The sequence below is a fragment of the Homalodisca vitripennis genome, chromosome 2 (genome assembly GCF_021130785.1).
Source record: "Homalodisca vitripennis isolate AUS2020 chromosome 2, UT_GWSS_2.1, whole genome shotgun sequence".
NCBI lineage: Eukaryota > Metazoa > Arthropoda > Insecta > Hemiptera > Cicadellidae > Homalodisca > Homalodisca vitripennis.
Window position 1 is genome coordinate 82,682,393 of NC_060208.1, and position 19,930 is coordinate 82,702,322.

At 32.6% G+C, this 19,930-nt stretch overlaps 1 protein-coding gene across 1 annotated transcript in view; it reads left to right on the plus strand.

Moving 5' to 3' along the window:
• Positions 1-10,632, plus strand: part of LOC124354279 (slit homolog 2 protein-like) — a 49,527-nt gene extending 38,895 nt beyond the window's left edge. The window contains exons 5-9 of the mRNA XM_046804615.1: positions 1,837-2,025; positions 3,645-3,818; positions 6,340-6,419; positions 6,843-6,951; positions 10,321-10,632. Coding sequence (XP_046660571.1) covers positions 1,837-2,025; positions 3,645-3,818; positions 6,340-6,419; positions 6,843-6,951; positions 10,321-10,553 — 785 coding nt within the window. The 3' untranslated portion in view covers positions 10,554-10,632. The remainder of the gene's footprint in view (positions 1-1,836; positions 2,026-3,644; positions 3,819-6,339; positions 6,420-6,842; positions 6,952-10,320) is intronic.
• The last annotated feature ends 9,298 nt before the right edge of the window (positions 10,633-19,930 follow it).

Here is a 19,930-nt window from a genome sequence, read left to right on the forward strand (position 1 = left end):
GTCAAGGTCCAGTCCCTCCAGCCCTTTTATCTCAGGCAAACATAAACTGGTTTAAGCAATACAAACAGTACTGTCAAAGCAAAACTCCACAGTTTTGTATTTGTAATATCAGCTTGGTTTTTAGTCTACGTTATAATTTCGTCCACGTAAGATAAAGTTGAAAGTCTTCACTAGAAGGTACTGCGATAGTTATACATTTTTTTTACTTAAGTGTTTACATTTTATTCTACTAGTTTTAAAAGCAATGTCACTTAGTGAGTTTGAGAGAATCACGCTGCTTATGATGCGTGGAGTATGGATATCTAGTTCGTCCCTATGAAGAAACAGTGCATTTGTTTAGTGACACTTTTCTTGATAGACCCCCAATTAGTAAGTCAAACAGTGTGTAAGACAGTAAACAGATTTGAAAGAAACTAGAACAGTCAAAGATCGCGAAAGAAGTGGCAGGCCCAAAATCGGCAACAAATGAACAAAAATCTTTGGATGTACTCCAAACATTTGCTGAAAATCCCAGCACCTCGGCCAGAGAGGCTGCAGAAGATCTTGATATGAGCCATACCTCAGTGTTGAATGTTTTTTACACAAAAACAAGTATCACCCTTTTAAAGTAACGCTAACACCAAGAACTTGCAGAGGATGATTTTTGATCGAAGGACTAAATTTTGCGAAATAATGATGAGAAAGTGTGACGAAATTCACAATTTTTTAAGTTCGATATTGTTTTCAGATGAAGCTACATTCTTTGTTAATGGACAAGTTAATAGGCATAATTGCCGTTATTGGGCCGACCATAATCCACACGGATGATAGAAGGCCACACACAAAGGCCTCAGAAAGTGAATATGTTGGCTGGAATAATAAACAATAACATTGTAGGACTGTTTGTGATAGATGGAAATCTAACAGGCGAAATTTATTTCAATATGTTGACAAATAACATTTTGCCAGCAGTGCGTGCTCTTTCTTGGGGCAAATTTTAATGCAGTATAGTTTCAGCAAGATGGAGCACCGCCCCATTACTATTTGCGGGTGCGCAAACCGTTAGATGAAGTGTTTCCTAACCGTTGGATTGGTCGCAGGGGTACCGGATCTTAATCCACTAGATTTCTTTTTGTGGGGCTTCTTAAAAGATAATGTGTATAAAACTAAACCAGCCAACATTGAGGGGCTGACAAATCGTTTATTAGAAGAAGCAAGAAGAATGACACCCGAGATGCTTCAAAATGTGACTGCAGTAGGTTTTTTATAATAGACTAGCTCATTGCCAACGAGTGCTCGGAGAGCAGTTTTGAGCACCTCATTTAAAAAGTATGGTTTATTTTTTGTAATACATAGATAATGTTTAATTTAATTCTTTTGGATAATTGTGTTCCATAAAGTGTCATTTTCAGTCAGAACAGTTTACCTGAGACTGTGAAATTGCGGAGAAATAATAATTAATCAAACGTTACTTATGACATTCAAACGGTCCGTACTCTGGATAGGGTCAACCTTTTTAAGTACGGTTTGCGGCAATGAGTTTCTCTTTACTACTAGACCTTTAATTTGATACCAAACTCGGCCTATGCTTACATTTAAGATTTTCGTCCGACTCCTCACGGGCCGTCCCCCTGAAAAGATAAAATGTCCCCACTGGTCTCAAAAACTAGGTTCTTAATACAAGTTGGTGATGTACAAAATTTAATTTGTATAAGTGAAGCCATACAAAATTAGTGAAAGCGTTTCCATACTTTTTTTCCACCCTGTAGATTCTACGGGCAGGTATCAAAACGGCGAAGTGAACCCTACTGGGAATGCAGTGTATAACGTAAATAACAGTTATTTAATCTGTTTCAGGGTCAGTTGATCAGTGTATTAACAACAATAACTGTGACAAACTGATGGCATGTGTCAACGGAAAATGTAAGGACCCATGTTCTGGTCTTTGCAGCGACAATGCTACCTGCGAGGTCCACGATCATGTACCGTACTGTACCTGCATGCCTGGGTTCTCTGGCAACCCCATCATTGGCTGTAAAGATATAGGTATCTCTAATCACATTAATTTACAAAAAAAAAAAAAAAAAACCCTTTTAGACAATCCAAGTATTGCAATTCAAACTAAACAAAGGGAATTTTTCCGGTTTTATACTGTAGTTAAATGTACTGTAAAGAAAGCCACTGTTGTAAGAGTGAAACATTTGTGAATAGTACAGGTTTCTTAATGTTTTTCTTTCTGTAATAACGTTACGAGTAAATTTGTAGCAAAAACCAACCAAGCATATAATAATGATATAGTAAGTATATTTCTGGAATCGTTTAACACGTAACTTTTATACTCAGAATTAAGTACTTACCTACCCAAGTTAAGTAACCTGGATAAAAAAACAAAATAATGACTTTTGTCTAGACATGTGAAATCGATATTGTTCCACATAAAGATTTATATAAACCTCATAAATGTAATTGCCAGAAAGGTTGTTTTGGATGTTCGCATGTTACGCATAGGCTACATTTGTTACCAAGGTTTATTTACACTTAGCATATATCATATATCCTGAGTTATCTGAATAATGCTGAGCAGAGAAATTGAAGTAGGAGTTGTTGATTTCGGAAAAAGTATATCCAAATTGTAGGATTAAGTTTACACTCTTAAAGCGTTCCAGGTTGTATATATTTTTGATGAAATTGAAATTTTAAGTTTTGTTCTCCATGTACCATAGTTTTTGGACTCTGTGTCATATGTAATTTGCGGATATATGCTATTGAAATCATGGACTCTATACTGTAGTGATTATAGGCATCAAAAACAACTTTTTATTAGACAAATCATTGGTTATTAGCTTTTTAACTTATAGTGTTTTTTACCACTATGTGTGGTAATGTGCTACTTTACATTACCTCTGAGACCTACAAAAATCATATTTTATAGCTTAGTCCTTTGATTTTCACTTTTATAAATATTGCTTTCTCGATGTAAACAACCTTTAGCTATTTTAGCATCTATTTCTCTGTATAAACAATCAGTGTGATTCCGTTATTTGTTTTTATAGTCGTATGTTCAATCGGTTGGTTTTAACGCCAAAGTTAAATAAAAAATAGTGTTACTTTTCATTATGAAAAAAAAAAAAAAAACTACTATACTCTGAAATATAAGTTAATTTTTTAAACGATTTCATATGCTTTTTTTGCATATGATACAACGTATCTTTCAATATTTGTGTAAACCATTCTGTTGCGGGGATCGATAGCTATTTCTTAAATACAATCTCATCCCGCAGTACATAACTTTCGAGACTAGTAATAAAACGTACTATTATAAATTAGCTAGTTAACACATTCAGTGCGGCCGGCCCCACATGAAGACAACAAATTCACGCGCGTAGCACGGACGTCCCTAAATGAGGCCACCTGGCTGCTCTACACACAAAGCCTCAATGTAATTCCGACATTCGTTGTAAACTATTGAATCTCTGCCGCATATTAGTTTATGACCAACACCTTATTGTGATCGGTTCCGTTTGTTTTATCCCGTTACATTTCTTTTTCAATAGGAGTCCGTTCTAATCTGTGAGTGTTCAGTGTGTTGTTTCCGTGTATATCAACTGTGTAATTCTTTCTCTACATAATTTGTGTTTTTTTTTTTATAAAAATGGATCCTGCAGTGCCAGGTGCCTCTGGTCAGACTAAATTTCACTCCAGCAATGAACAAAACTACGACAGTGATGGTTCTGTGGATATCATAGAAAGAGTTGTAGACGACTCTTCCTCAGACAATTCATCTGAAAGTGACGAAGAGGCTACTGTTATTGAGGTTCCAACTCGGAGTATTACAACAGGTATGAGGCCTATTGAATTCGTCAGAACCGAATCTTTGTTAGCATCAGTCCCGGGGGTTGGTTCCCCAATAGATTTTTTCACACTCCTACTTGATGATGTTTTCCTAGGAAATATTTGCAAATTTCCAAATGTTTATGCATTCAATTGTGTAATGTGTATACAGTAAACCAACCTAGATACCGAAATCAAGAATAAATGCGTGGAAAGACATTACCCGAGCTGAAGACATTTTTAGGCGTTTTATTGCACACAGGCAAAATACAAATAAATCGAATCCAAGACTATTGGAAAACGGTTTATTTATTAAATTTCAAGTGTTTTAGTAATTTTATGTCGAGGGACAGGATCTTGTCCATTATGCGTTGTTTGCATTTTTGCAAAACAAACGACAATGCTTTTGACCTCGGTACTGCAAACTCCATAGAACAAATTCAGTTTGTTGTTGGTTACTTCAAGGACAAAATGAGAAATGTGTACTACCCTCAAAAAGAATTATCTCTCGATGAAGCTATGGTACTGTCGAGAGGAAGATCACACAATTGTACACTTTGACAGAGTATCAGGGATTTATTCTTAGATCCCTCGTGTACACGAGCAAATCATATACTACCGTAGGTTGTCCTACACCTTTTGAAGGATTATTTGGGGCAAGGCCATTCAGTGTATATGGACTTTCAATGAAACAAGTAAGTGATATCAGTAGCAGAGTGCTCGTAATAACTTTCGACAGTTACGGGATCAGCACAACATGTGGCCGGCCCCAGTAGGGTCCGAAAATTGTGACGTCACAGTTTCAGGAAAATCAGCCGGAAACGTCATTTAGACCTTCAATCCTGCCTTTCTACCGTACAAGGAAAGTTTTTTCTACATAAAAATGTTACAGTATCCGGTAACCCTAAATATGCTTTTTGCCGCAGCGAATGTGTTAATGTCAATAGCTCATTATAACGACTTGGATTGTTGATCTTAATATTCCAGAGTATTAATATATAAATCATCAATAATACATCCAAGACGATATAAAATATTTTTTTGATTAGTAAAGATCCTAGTGAATATTAAGTACAATGTATTACTAAAATTGTTAACTATTAAATATTATCTGGTTTGTCTAAAATAAAAATCACAGTTCTAAATGAAAACAATGGATTTATTTTTAAACTGGCAAATTAATAAGTTCAACGTTTCAGAATTTTTATCACTCTATTTTCCACAAAGAATTGACAAAACTTTTTGTAAATTTAAAAATTCCTTTGGCAAGAAATAAAAATATTAATCAAATTATCAAACTAAAAATCAGAGCTCTCTTCTAAAATAAAATAATAAAGTTTTAAAATAAAATGAAATACCACTTGGAAATAATTAAAATAAAAATGTTCACTTCTAAGTTCACTCAAAATACAAAATAAAATTTCAACTTCTCTTTACACTATTTGAACCTTAACTTTCAAGTCTCTGCAATTCAGATTACAACTCTCTCTCTAACAATTATAAAGTTCAATTAATTTTCAATTAATAATTCACAATAAACAGTTCCAGTTAAATATTAATAAATTACTACTTTTTCAAATTTCAATTAAAGTTATTAACAAAGTTCAATTTTAATTCACTTCTCTTGCAAGCATGAACCAAATGTAACTTGTATAATTTTATTATGCTCTATTGTTCTTCGAGAATAAGTTATTCAGATTGCTATGTAGTTTCTATGAATTTAATTTTTTCCTATAAAAAAAGACAACAAAATTAATTTAATATCAGATCAAGATGACTTTTTCAATAAAACGTACAATAAATTTGGTGCTTACCTCAAAATCACTCGCGGAAAAAAAATTTAAGAAATACGGCGCACTGCAATTAACTTTACTCACGAAAATAACCAAAAGAAGGGCGAAAATTATGAGCGGGCGCTTAAATACTTCCCTTTTCAATCACCTTTGCAGGACATCCGTGGAGCTCTCTCATTGGTCCAGCTGTATCAAACCAGGAGAACAATACTCACAATAAGACAAGTTCTAATCAATTCAAGGCAGTCAACCTGCCTTCCTAACAATTTAAAACTACCAGTGCTAACTTGCCAAAGGATTACATGTTCGATTTTACCCTGACATTTCACAATCTAATCTAAAATTAAGTCCCAATATTTCGATCCCAAAATTTTTATATTGGGTTCGTTTTAATTAAAAAATAAATCAATGTAGCTTTAAAAACGCTACACTCATCTTTCACTCTTCAACAGAAATTGGTAATGGTTATTAGAAAAAAAGTATTTAATAAGATAATAAATCCATGCAAAACCAAAATGCGAGATCTGTAGTGTTTAATATTATAGTTATAACACAGTTATAATATAACACATAGTTATTACCAGGTTTAACTAAGTATAAAAATTAATTTTAAGAGACCACGTATCATAGATGTACATTTGTATATGACTGGTAAAATATTATTATACTAACATTGTAATTCTTTTAATAAATTAACAGTAACATAATAAATATTTAGAAACGAATTTTGTTGCAGCACGTTATTCTCATAGGTGTTTAATAATAGGCAGCAGACCTCCGGGCAAAAAGGTCTACAGAGTGGAGAGACTCGTCAAGGTATAGCACAATTTAGTAATATTAATAGTCTTAATGAACTTAGCATATATAATAGCTGCGAAAAACACTGATAAGAAAAATAATTGCTTGTTTATAATATTCCATTAAATGTACAGTATTGCATTGCACATGATGTGTTGTATGAGAGATGTGTGATGGGAGTTAACTTTCTTGCGTATTTTCCAAACTTTTATATTTTATTCAGTGTAAAAAGTGTAGAAACTATTCGTACTATTCGCTGATGCCGCGTGATTGGCAGCTATGGAAAATATATGAAAGGAGTGTATTATATTTGTATGTATCAATAAAAAACAAATATTTATTAACTTTAATTTATTGAGCTAAAATAAGTTTTCAAAAAGTATTAACATCTAAAATAGTGGAAATGTAAATACAAGGCTAAAAATCTTGTTGCCTGTGCAGGTTAACTTTTATGCAGCATTTTCTCACTGTATATCCCACGGTGGAAGATTGGCTACTGTCGAATCTAAAGATGAAAATGCACTGATCAAAGAAGAGATCAGAAAGACAGGTAAGACCTGGTGTCCGTTAAATAACAAATAAATAACATGATTAAAAGTAAAACAAGTGAATTATGCTTTTTAAATAAAAACAGTTTATAAATATAAACTAAACGACTTAAATATAAATATAAAACTTAGTTATTCGTCTATGATAAGTATTATAAAGAAAGGGTAATGGATTTTCTCTATATTGGTATCATTGTATTGTAACGTATTGGTGTTCTGTCAAATATATATTTTTCAAAATCAATTACTCTCCCCTCTTTCTTCTGTTTATCTTCGAACTCTACATTCCTACTGCTACTCTCCCTCCGACACCGTCTTCCCATTCCCTTACTTTCTTTTTACCCCTACTTTGTCTCTTACTCCTTCTTCTCTTTTTGTCCTACTTATTTTCATTGCCCTCTAACCCAAATTTCCCCTCTTAACACACCTTTCCCTCACCATTTTGCACTCAGTATATGCTATTCCAATTGTGAGAGAACAGTTTTGATATCATTATTAAGTCCAATTTATATTCTAATGTCTAATAAATCGTGCTTGATTCTTTTCCTTGCAATATAAATATTAGTTTAATTTATGTATTATTTTGTGTTATGAACTTTACTTGCTGCAGAGATTGTTCATTTTAAGTTTAGCAGAAATTTTATCTTCAAAAGATGAAAATAAATATTTATTTTAACTACTCATCTTTGACTTTGCCTATCTAGTATTAAAATATGAGATTTTGCTAACTTTGCCTACAGTTTTATTTAATCCAACATGAACCAATTGGATTAATAAATATAATAATTTTATTTGCAGGTCTGTTTTTCTGGAATTACTATGGTATTTTATAAAAATTATTGAAATATATGAAACAGTCATTACCATATATCATTCATGTTATATATACACATGAACCACTAAACGTATTGCTACGCGCTAACCTAAAGAACTGCTGGGCCAATTTAGCTAATTAAAAAAATATTTTCTTAAGTCTAAAAAAGCTTTATATGATGAAAAGATTGGAAAAGTCTTTTTCGAAACACTTTACAACTTGGAAAAATAATAATATTTACGTTTTACTATTCAAATGTAACTGGCATTACACAGCTCTTGTGGCTATTAAGCCTTCTTTGAAGTTTCAGCTTGAAGTTTGTCGAAGAGGTTGAAACATGTGTTATCGTATTAATTCCATATCATCTTAAGCACGCAGTGCTTGATCAGTATTGTAATTCAGATAATAGAGAGAAAGTTACGATATAACTTTTATTCTCGTGCGCTAGTGGCGAATAAAAAACATATAATGCATTGGAAATACTTTGCTTAAAGTTTGTATTTGTAAATACTATTACAAAAACTCACTTTAATGAAAAAAAAGCTGTGAATCTTTGCACATAGGATAATAAAAACTTGATGTCTTCCTTGACATTGTGATATTGCATTTTTACAGTGGCTAAAAGAAAAACAGAGGAATGAACAATAACATGCTTCAATGATTCATTCTTTAACATAAATGTAGGACCACAAAACAAAAAAGTCTTCCATAAGGCAAACTCTATTATATACGATTATTTCGAAATGTTGCATGAACTTAGTAATAATGTTTCCCTTATATGGGGAGTAATGTTTTTGGCTCTATTAGGCTTCTCAGTTCGGGACAATAAGACAATACAATACGGGACAATATTTTCTTCATCGGCACGATAAAGCAGTCTCAACTATGGCACTGGAAATATCTTAGACCAGAAGTAGATAACCAGGAGGAAAGTAAATATTTTTTAACAAAGCGTGTTTGTAAGACATATGCTTATATTTTCTTAATTAGGACATACAAATCTGATATAAGGGTCTGTCCTTTAACCAAGACCACTGTAATAAGTATTACCTGATGTAAGCTTACTAACGCTTAGAATAGCTCATGCTGGTGGATTTTAGAATGAAGTAATGCCCATTGGGCGAACGATGGCACCCTCTTGAAGTAGTTGCAGAGATGCGTTCCCGAGAGGGTTTCCAATGCCTGGACCGGTAGGTCTTTAGTGGGTGAGAGTCCCACACACCAGGGCGAACATCTGTCCCTGACGGTGCATAATGCATTTTCCTATCGTAAAAAAAAAAAAAAAAAACGCTTAAAAATATTATGAAGCACCATCATATTACATCATAAACTTTATCAAAGCAGGCTAATGAATTCGATTTATAGAAATGCACAGCTGCTGGTAATAGGTATTTATTTTCGTAAATATATGTATATTTGCTCAAATTTTGTACGATCAAAGAAAAATTAATTAACTATAAAATACGATTTTATATTTAAAGGGAAACTTTTATATTACTAATGAGATAGAAATTATAAATGTTTTAAATGTGTCCGTTTAAGCAAATGCGTAATTTATGGGATAAGCTTAATAATTTTTATTTTGTAAAATTGAAGTTGTATAAAATACTGTAAGATGTAATAATGGAATATGTTATTATTGCATTAAAGTTATATCCTTAAACAAAACATTAAAAGACTTAAAACGTAAAATTGAAAGATTATTTACAGCAGACTATATATAGTATTATCCATAAGTTATGTGAAATTTTGAAGGTGGGAATCGAATTTTCTATCTTGCAGAAATCCATTGACTCCTTACTCATAAATTATCTAGAATCTGAATGAGTCCAGTACTTTATTAAATGTTTAAGTATTGAAATATAATTTATACTTCAAAACTGGACTTCAGGATCGCACCCATGTGTTAAAACTAGACTTGTCATGCACCGTATGTGACTGTATGTAAAACTAAGAACTGCTTTATTAGTCATTGGTTATTGCGCTAGTAACTAATAATTACTTAATGCGACACATTGTAACAAGGATCAATTTATCTATTGTTATCATCACCATTATTCCTGACCTAATAGATCCTACTTAAAATCGAGTTGTTGTCTTTTCCTTCGTTTGTCTGTCTACCTTTATGTCTGTCAATCCGTTTACGAGGTAACTCTTGAAATAAAGGTCCTTGAACATTGGTATATAGGATCGTTTTGCACCAATTGTAATTATTTGGAGTTAAGAGGTCAAAAGTAATGGTAAAAGTAAAAGTCGTACTTGAAATATAACTTTCTACATTGGTATTATGGGTAACCGTGATGGTAACGAGTTAATCGCAGGATTATAGCATTTGCAAACAACCTAAGCACAATAATATGAGAGTCTATAAAGTAATATGATAACACATGTGATTATGTTACTTAGTTGAATTGGGTGGTAAGACTTTGTTGCATTCTGTCGGTTATTTCTGTTCTCCGTTGTAATGATTTTATTATTTAGGTTATTGAGTTATTTGTTACTTTATCGGTTAAATTTAAAGTTGTTTTCACCAACACCATTCTTAATATTTTTCCAGGGATACGCAATTACGAATTCTGGACGTCCGGGACAAACTTAGGGGGAGACTGGCTCTGGATGTCTTCTGGAGATAAACTGCCAGAGTTCAAGGACTGGAATATTCGAGAGCCTAACAACCTGGGAGGAAACGAGCACTGCTTGGAGTTTTATGAGATGGATAGCAACGGGTACGGGTGGAATGACAAAAGCTGCGATCAGGAGGTTTACCCGATATGCGAATATTTTGAATAGAATGTTACTATATATTTTTCACACATTTAATTAAAACGGCGACTATAGTTATAATTCAGAAATAAACGTTCCAACAGTATATGATATGCTAATTTTTAATTCCAAATAGAGCAGCTTTATTCAGAATTAAAAAATAGAAGAGAAAGGAGTTATTTTTAAGTAAGTAAAATGTTATAACAGAAAGAGCGTCACAGTATAACACTACTTTAAACATAAGTTGCGCCATCTTCAACATACATTTTTTTCTAATTACTAACAATACATTCAACTATATAATATCTAAATTCACTATACATATTTTTTACAACAACACCAATAATACAATAGCAAATATGTAAATACGTGTAGGTTCACTGGCCACAAGATTCAGGTAGGTTTTCGTTACAGTTCATGAACACCAGTCCATTCAAACTTACACTACTAAACCACATTCTTCCTTAAAACTCAAAATGATTTGAATTAAATTCGTCTGTGAACTTTCTGAAAGCTCCCAGTTTTTTGAAGCTTCATGACTGGAGTGAAATCTCTCGTGCACTAGGAGCCTCTGACCACTGACAGCTACCAATATTTAGGAGTATTTCAACTATGGGTCTTTTCGGTACTTAGTACATCTCAGACTCTAGGATCCGTCAGGAACTAACAGCTCCAGGACTCTGGCTAGAAGCCGTCCTCTAGCAGCATTAAAACTATTGCAGCTATCTGGTGCAGCGCCTAGTCTATAGGAATTCCCGGCTTCAACGAGGTACTGGTGTCTTGCAGTACTCGGCATTATCAAGTTCCCGGCCCTTTATAGATCTCAATCTCTGGAAGGTCCTAGCACGTGGTATTTTTTGAAGGTCTCTTCTACAGTATTTTCAGGACATCGGACGCTCCTGGGGCCAGGAAGGTCTTAAGCATCTTAGTCATTAACAGCTACTCGATTCAGACAGATATCGACATCTGACATGACTTATCTAGCTCCCAGCTTCTGCCGGCTTCCAACCTCTGGATATTCCTGGCCTCAAGGGCCACCAGTTGCAATGTTGTCTAGTAAGTATAGTAGCATATTATTTTCGATGACGAAACAAAAAATATAAAATATTAACAGTTATGAGTCTATTTCATGAATCAGAGCGGTCGGACGGATCTTGTGACGTTACATATCAGAACTGCAGCCTTTATCATATTCTGGCCTTGGTTCTAGAAACTTTAAACTTGGTACACAAGTTTATTTTGGTGCAAGGAGGAAAGGTGTTAGTTTTGGTGGTCACAGTTTCAAATTGCAATTCATCTGCATCTGATCATCTCTGCAATAAGTCTTTCGTTGCGTTCTGTCAGGTGTTTAGAGAAATTAAACTGACAGCTACAGAAAAGCTCCGTTATATTGGTATAAATTATTTTATTCCATAATCGGATTGATAATTGCGGATTTGTGCTTAGAAAAAAGGTACATACAAGAGTTATCATAAAACACTAAAATATTTTTCCAAAGCTTTTAAACAGAATAAGGCTTTAAAAAGAGCATGAAGGCATTTTGCATTTTTCTTTAATTTATAAAAATAAAAATTCTTTAAATTTACCCAAATTAAAAGATAAAAATGATATTTACTAAGATTAAACTCATGAATATTATGACTGGTGAATACCAGAATATGTATACAAGTAGGTATAAATGGTGGGGTAATCTTTTAATATGTAATGTTGGGTAAAGATAACAAAACATGCTTGATTTAGATTTTGCAAAACTTGATTGATCACAGGAAAAATTAATAATAAAATTCAATTTATGTGTGAAGTATATTATCAGAAAAATATGTTTCTCTTGGAAATTCTAGGTAGCATAAGATCGCAATTGTCTCTATAGTGGACGAGAACGGAAAAATAGGTCAGGAAAAAATATGACAAGACTTAAATGAAATGTTATTCTCTCCGTGGAATAAAATAATGTGTTCCCAATTTTTGGTGCACAAATTGTTGAAAGAAAAACAGAAAGAAAGCATAATTACGTATATAAAACGTTTAACTAGAAAATATTATTTAAATATTTAAGTGTTGAAGAAATCTGATGATGAAATCTTGCTTAACAGGTTAGATGTGGCGCAAGCGTAGGTATATTCTTTTTTACAAGAAAAGTAGCCTAGTATATGTTTTAAATTATGCTACCCATAGTGTTTATTACATAAAGACCACTTTCCTAAGAAAAAGAGCGCACAGTTGCAAGATCATAGAGCCCACAACATGTTTTACAAACTTAAAATTGTATTTATATTTTCTAAAATATCTATTTTAGCTACAATATGTTAAGTGTGTAATAAATTTAATTTTTATCTTTCGTAAATACGTTTTAACACCCCTCCCCCTACGAACACTACTTGTTAATAATATTGGCGATCAAGTGTGGGGTGTACTGCTAGACACGTAAATACAAACCAAAAGTTCCTGCAAATTACTTTTTTATTTAGGTTAACTTTAATTTACTATACTGGATAGTGACAAATTTAAAATTTATCTGCGAAGGATTAGTTTTTAATATAAAGGTCGTGCACGTAACTGTTTGTATGGCAGGATGTTTTAAAAGTATACATTTAATTGTTTGGCACATTATTTATTTTGTTATTTTGTTCTACAAATATACTATTAATGTTTAAAATTACAAAGATGATTAGAAAGGGAACATCTCTGATAAAAATAATAGTTTTATTTACAGTGTATTTAATATTGTAAATAAAAAATATACCAGAGCGTTTTGACAAGCATGAGCCAGGACTCGTAACAGTCATGTTGTGTATCTATTACATGCACACTAACTTTAAAACATGCCCTTAATAACAACTAACCACAGATTATCAAAACCGAACTACAGAATAGGTCACGATTGGTCTGCACTGAAACAACCACCAAATAGAACTGAAGAGAGGCCAATAGTAAATTTCGATTGTCACAGCAGAACCTAGACGGCGCGGGGAGAGTGACCTTTTGATCATTGGTTCATTGTAGATGAACTTTTTAAAACCATTCTGTGACTCCTTATTGGTTTATTCCTAATTTGTAATCTATTTTGTACTTTAGGTTTTATTAGTTGGTTAAATTTTCAGAATTATCAACTAGAGCGGCCTGATTTCCACTTAATGTCGACTAATCGGTTGGTTTGCCGGTTTAATGTATGAAGACTCAATTAATTTACTATGGTAAAAAGGAGGTTCTCGATGTACTATGCTATCTTCATCCCAATTCATACGATGGTCGGAGCAACAACGATGTGCAATTTTTTACTTTTGTGTTACCCCTTTTCTCGTGTTTTCTGTTTGTTATTTTTTCCTTACCTTTAATGGCCTTTTTGTTTCACCTATGTATTCCCTATTGCCAGTACATTTTATAATCTAAACATCGTTTTTGGTATCCTGTGTGCAATAGTTTAGTTTAGTTTTTTGTCTAAGAGTCTTGTGCGTTTAAAACTTGGTTTTAATGTTGTAATTTTCTCCAAAAATCCTGGCACGTAAGGGATTTACATAAACCTAAATTGATCACTATTTTAGTTGACTGATACAGGAATGGTACTTCTGGTTTGTTTACACTTCTTTACTATTGATTAAGAGTATTCATGCGTCTGAGATCCGATTAAACTTTCTGAAATTTCTCTTTTATCCATCATTATCTGACATAAGCTCTTTGCTCTATCAAATAACGAGAGAAAATAAATCGTACTTTTGTTCCATTTTATGATAAACACAGTATATAATTGGCATCTAAACTTCCCATACCATATATAAGATGTGTGGTCTATTAGAAATACTATTAAAATGTTTACAGGTCCCTTTTCTCAGTTAAATGCGTACATTAAAAATTTACTTGATAAGGTATCATTGAAGAATTTAGAAAAATAAATTATTATCTAGTAGTACTATATTCAAACGCAGTTCATGTAATCAAATTTCTCAGCAATGTTTTACCTTGAGTTTGAATGGTTTAGATCACAATCAATGTACTCTATCCTTTCTCTCTCTTCTATAAATAACTCAAATTTGTATACTAATTGAGATACCACTCCCAACACTATCATAAAAAGTGAAATAGTAGTAACCTCATCTAGCTAAAATACTATACATCAGTAAGTTTGCTGCTCCTTGTTATGTTTCTAAGGACTATCAGAGGAGAATCATTTGGAGGCTATTATAAACAGATAGATATTACTTGATATGTCCAAGGTTAGTTATTTTTTATTTGTAAAATTCCAATATTTGCATTTCAAGTAGAGACTATTAACGGGTGGGGAGGGTAAGGGCCGGAGAGCTAACAGTGTTAAGACAGTGTTGAAGTCTTGAAGAAGTTATAAAATATAAATAACTAGATATGTACGGATTGCATCAATATGAAATGACCAACGTGTGAACATTTCTGAGTAAACGAAAGCTGTGTATTCAACTAATTGGTGGCATATTTCAAAAGCACCGTAACAGCACTTTTTAGTATTTACATTATTCCATGTCATTATTTCGATAGCAAGATGTTTATATGAAAATGTGTAACAAGATAAATTTTATCAAGTGACCTCAGTAACCAACAGAAATGGCAAATCCACTACATGTATATATTATAGATATTACGTTATGGGAAGGCATAACTCAGAAGGCCTTTCAGGGGGAAATGGGGAAATTCTAAATACGTGTTTTAAAAGAATGTTTCTGGTAGGTCAGGAATAAAATTACTTTTTTTATTTCTTAGAATCTTTAAGAATCTTTCATACCAACATTTAGGTAGGAGTACGGCACACCACTTGTCGCGTAACAGGCTTCAATGGTGCATAATTTCAAAAATGTACTTAATTTTATTCTCAAGATGTCATGTGAACAGATGGACATACAATCAGTCAAACATTAGCGTAGTGAGCGAAAGGATTAAATTAAACTGGTTAAACTTCAGTAAGTCCAGGTTTCATTAGTTCCAGGACCTGGTATTTTGTCATTTTAGTACTAGCTGTTTCCATGTTAGACATGTGGTATTATTTGTAAGAAATAAAGTTTAATGAAAAAATGATGTAGCCTTTCTCGAGATATATTGCCACATGATTCATTCACATTTTATTTTATTAAGTTACGTTTTATAGCAGTGTTTAAATAATAATAGTTCTGGTGAATTATATATAAGTTACTTTCCTCGCAAGAGTGCACTAAATAAAATCATGTTACAGGACTTTTAGCATTGAATTAATACTCTATTATTATTTTATTCTGCTTTATGAATAAAAATATCACAATAACTTGTACAATTGTTCTCACTTTGCTTAACAATGTATTTATTTTGCTATTTTTCGTTGCAATAATGGTTACCCATAAGAGGCCTCTCCCCTTTTAAGTCGTAGTTTGCCCGCCCTCATGGGCTACTGGCCTCTGTGAGGATATTGTCCAGCAGAATAAGGGGGGGGGGGAGTTCATTCAGTACTGCGCTATCTCTAACATAGACCCTAAGTCTAACGTTATAGACCTCTTGGTGAACGCCATCGGCATATACTCGCTAACGGTCAGTGCAATCCCATGGAGTGATGATCACTACCATAAACATCAGTGTAGTGTATATTGACACAAAGCTTCATACAAAATTTCGGTCAATTTATTGAATAAATAATGAATAATGAATAAATGATGAATAAATGAATAATGAATAAATGATTTATTTCCAATTTTAACAAACATTTACAATTCTTTCATTGTTTTGGAAATATACTGGTCACTTTTATAAATAGTGTGACCAGTTTTGAACAAAAATACATTACCTACAAAAACATTTAAACTTATGAGTCTAGCACTTTAAAACAAAATAAAAACACAAAGTCGCCATCTGCGATATCTGTACATGACAAAATAATTGATCAAAATTATTGCTTGTTTCAATCAATCTAACAAAATAAACAGATACAAACCCTGGAAGGAATACCTACAAAGAAAACAACAGTACAAAAAATAGTGGAAAACAACAGTTACTAGTAAGCACGTATTTTAATAAAAAAAAACTTTTTACTTAATCTATGGAATCTAAAAAGTTAGAAAAATAAAACAGTTTATAAGTATTTTATTATCATTTGAAAAATTTGACAATACATAAAGTACTTAATACAAGATTAACAAAAACTTAACAACTTAACAAAACTTAACAATCACTTGTAGAACCATATGTTTAAAACAGCCTTTTTGAACCATTTTTAACAAAAAAAGAATTTTTTTTTCTTCTCTTTTCTTTTCTTGCAACAAAATTATGAAATAATTGATGAAAACAAAATATATATATCCTCACAGGTAAGAAACTTCTAGTACATTGTTGAGGTTAGGTAACCAATATCCTGTTTTGAAAGAAGCCAAATTATTACTTCTTTGCAGAAAATTTTAAAATTTATAATATTTTAAGATCAAGGGTAACTTGTTGTACAACTTAGGACCTAAGTACTGGAAAGAGTGGCGAAAGATTGATCTGTTTACTTTAGGCAACCGGTAGTTTTTGTTATTTCTAAAATATCGTGCAGATATACAGGTAGAAAGACAGAAATGAAATTTTGCTAGCTTATCGACTGATTTACTTTGCTAAAGCTTGGAAAATAATGTATTATACAGAGAAAACTTTATTTTAAGAGTGAAAATGATGAATAAATCTAGCCAAAGGTCTGGAAATTGTTTGCTTTTGCGTGTTCATAACTGTAACAAACTTGTGATAGATCAGCGCCAACTTCTCCAATATTCACGTCGTCGTGACTGTCTCCATGTCAATATTGAGTGCCCGCATAACCCTCAGTTATGAAACTTTCACTGCAACAATGTTTATATTATATGTACTTATGTTAGCCCAGTATAACTCGTAACAAAAATAGCTAGCTAGTAATAAATGGTTCACGTAACTGGCATAACATTCTCCTACCCTTTAAGCACTAACACAATTCTCTCTTAGATCTTTTCTGTTTATTTCCAAACAAGTATTTTTGTTTACATAACTGCTAATTACTTTATTTTTGTCAATCTCGTATTAGTAATGGAAACACATTCTTGCTACACTTTGAAAGCCATTAGGAATATTTGGAATATCATTGCGAAACCCATTATATATTTTTGTCATACTATATTTATTTCTTTCTCCATAAACTTTGGCTAGATGTAGACGTAAATGTTTGTCTCATCTAAAATATAATAGCTTTATGTATATTTTATGAGTTGTAGCCTGAAAAAATACACTTCACCTCTTCTACACTTAACAAACTATTAAATAAATCACAAGTGCATCTAAATTACATCAAAAGCTACGAATATTTAAAATAAATATCCCTAAACTACCGAGATTACAGAAATTTCTGCTTTCCATTCAATGGCTCGGAGAAAGTGCTAACAATTCACTTTACTTAGTCTTCCATTACCCAAGGCTGATTAGATCTTCAAGAGAAGATATACGATTTTTTATCCTGTTCGGACTTCCTAACAAATATTTTTCCTCTATATCCCAAAAAGATTTGTAATTCTTATCCCTTTTAATCATGATATAACATACCTTTGATGACTGCAGTGAGATGTTTATTTACGTACACTCTAGTTGTCCGCATACCCCTCACAAATGCAGTCGATTCAATTCTAGCTTTTTTGAAAGTCTTTAGGAGCAGATCAGGGTCTTGCGGATTTGAGAACGGAATAATTATAAGTTTTAGACCTTTTAAGTTTTCTTGGAATTATGTCAATAGCTTGCATTTCCCTTTCACAGTCCATGGGTACACCCACTGACTTAGCTAGTGTTTGCACAATGTCACACAATTTCTCGTTGGGTTGTTCAGGAACACAATAAATTTGGACATTTATATTCAGGTTGTATTGCTCAATTAGCACCAATTGAACCTTAAACTCAGAGATTTATTTTTTTAGGGATTAATTTTCAGTTAAAAGTTTACTGTATGATTTTTCCAGAGTTTTTACGGTAGCTGCGAATTCACTACTTCATAGTCGTCAATAACAGATTCTGGGAACAGATTCAGGGATTCAGAAAATTGAGACATCTTCCACTGAAATTTCATAAATTGAAAATTGTTTTTCGATTGTTCTTCTAGTTTTTTTTCTTCAAAAACTGGGCATGTATTTGATTTATTAGGTCTTTAGGTATTTTACCTTTTATGTTAAAACTCTTACACTTGCCTACTACATTCGGTTCCATGTTGATTCTATAATGTCAGCACATTCAAAATGACAATGTAAACCACATACAGAACACATGGCACACTCATTTGGGCCACGTAGGACAATCACCCATCGCGGCGGGGTTTCGATGTTATGTAGAGGAGACACTGACAACACGTCTTGAACGCTCGGCTGCCAGCACACAACTGTGTTTGTGTATATGTGTGTTTATGTGTACACACACAGTGTTGGTTACTTCAATATTGTGTTCGATTTCACAAATATGTAAAGGAACAAAAGTTTATGTGAGTTATGCAATATGAAGACTTAAAGTAAAAATAACCCAAAAGTATACAAAATGTTCTCGCTTAACCAATCTATCATAGCAAGCAAATTCATCAAATGTGATGATAAATTACTGTAAAATGTAAAACAAGCTTCGGCTTCCAGGAAAATTTAAAAACTATTTGCCACATTCAATTCTTTTGACCGACTTTTAAAATTATCATGATGAGGTATCATGAGTTCTTGTCTCGAAACATGTAATTACATGTATCTAAAGACAATTGTAGACTGTGGACAAGCTACCACAATAAAAAGATCATATTTCCGTGGCCGATAAGGACAGTATACTATTTTTATAAACAAGGATTAGTTGACATAAGTAAGTTAGTAGGGACTAAATTACATTTAATTAACGCAGAGTTTCCAGGTCAGCGAACATCACCGCGGGAGATCAAACAATCAACGCTGTGCTTTGATGAGTTCACAAACTTTTACTGTATTGTTGATTACTAGTATCCTCTTGTACTTCCTGCTATACAATTTGTTTCTACTTTTTGTATCAGCGCTTGATCTAATTTGTATATACCAAAGCGAGGACTCTATTCTTGAGAGAGTTTTATTAATGAGACTACAAAGTCTACTTATACTCAGAGCCCGGAAGTATGTGCAAGATATACTTATGTACTTCCTAATTTTAACTTTACCAAGAATTGAAATATTTATGAAAAACCAGCTTAAAATAAGATATAAAATTATAAAAGTAAATGTATATGAATATATTTTGAAGATAGTTCTACAAAAGTTCAAAGAGAATTAAAGTTTCGATTAAAAGTACGAATGAGTATATTATTATCTGAAGTTATGCAATGGTCGTATTAAATAATACATTATTATTTTACCAAAGCGCCCGCTGATGTTCCTACATGTATACAAGTATAAATTTATTGTAATGACATTTTTGGTAGGATGAAATAA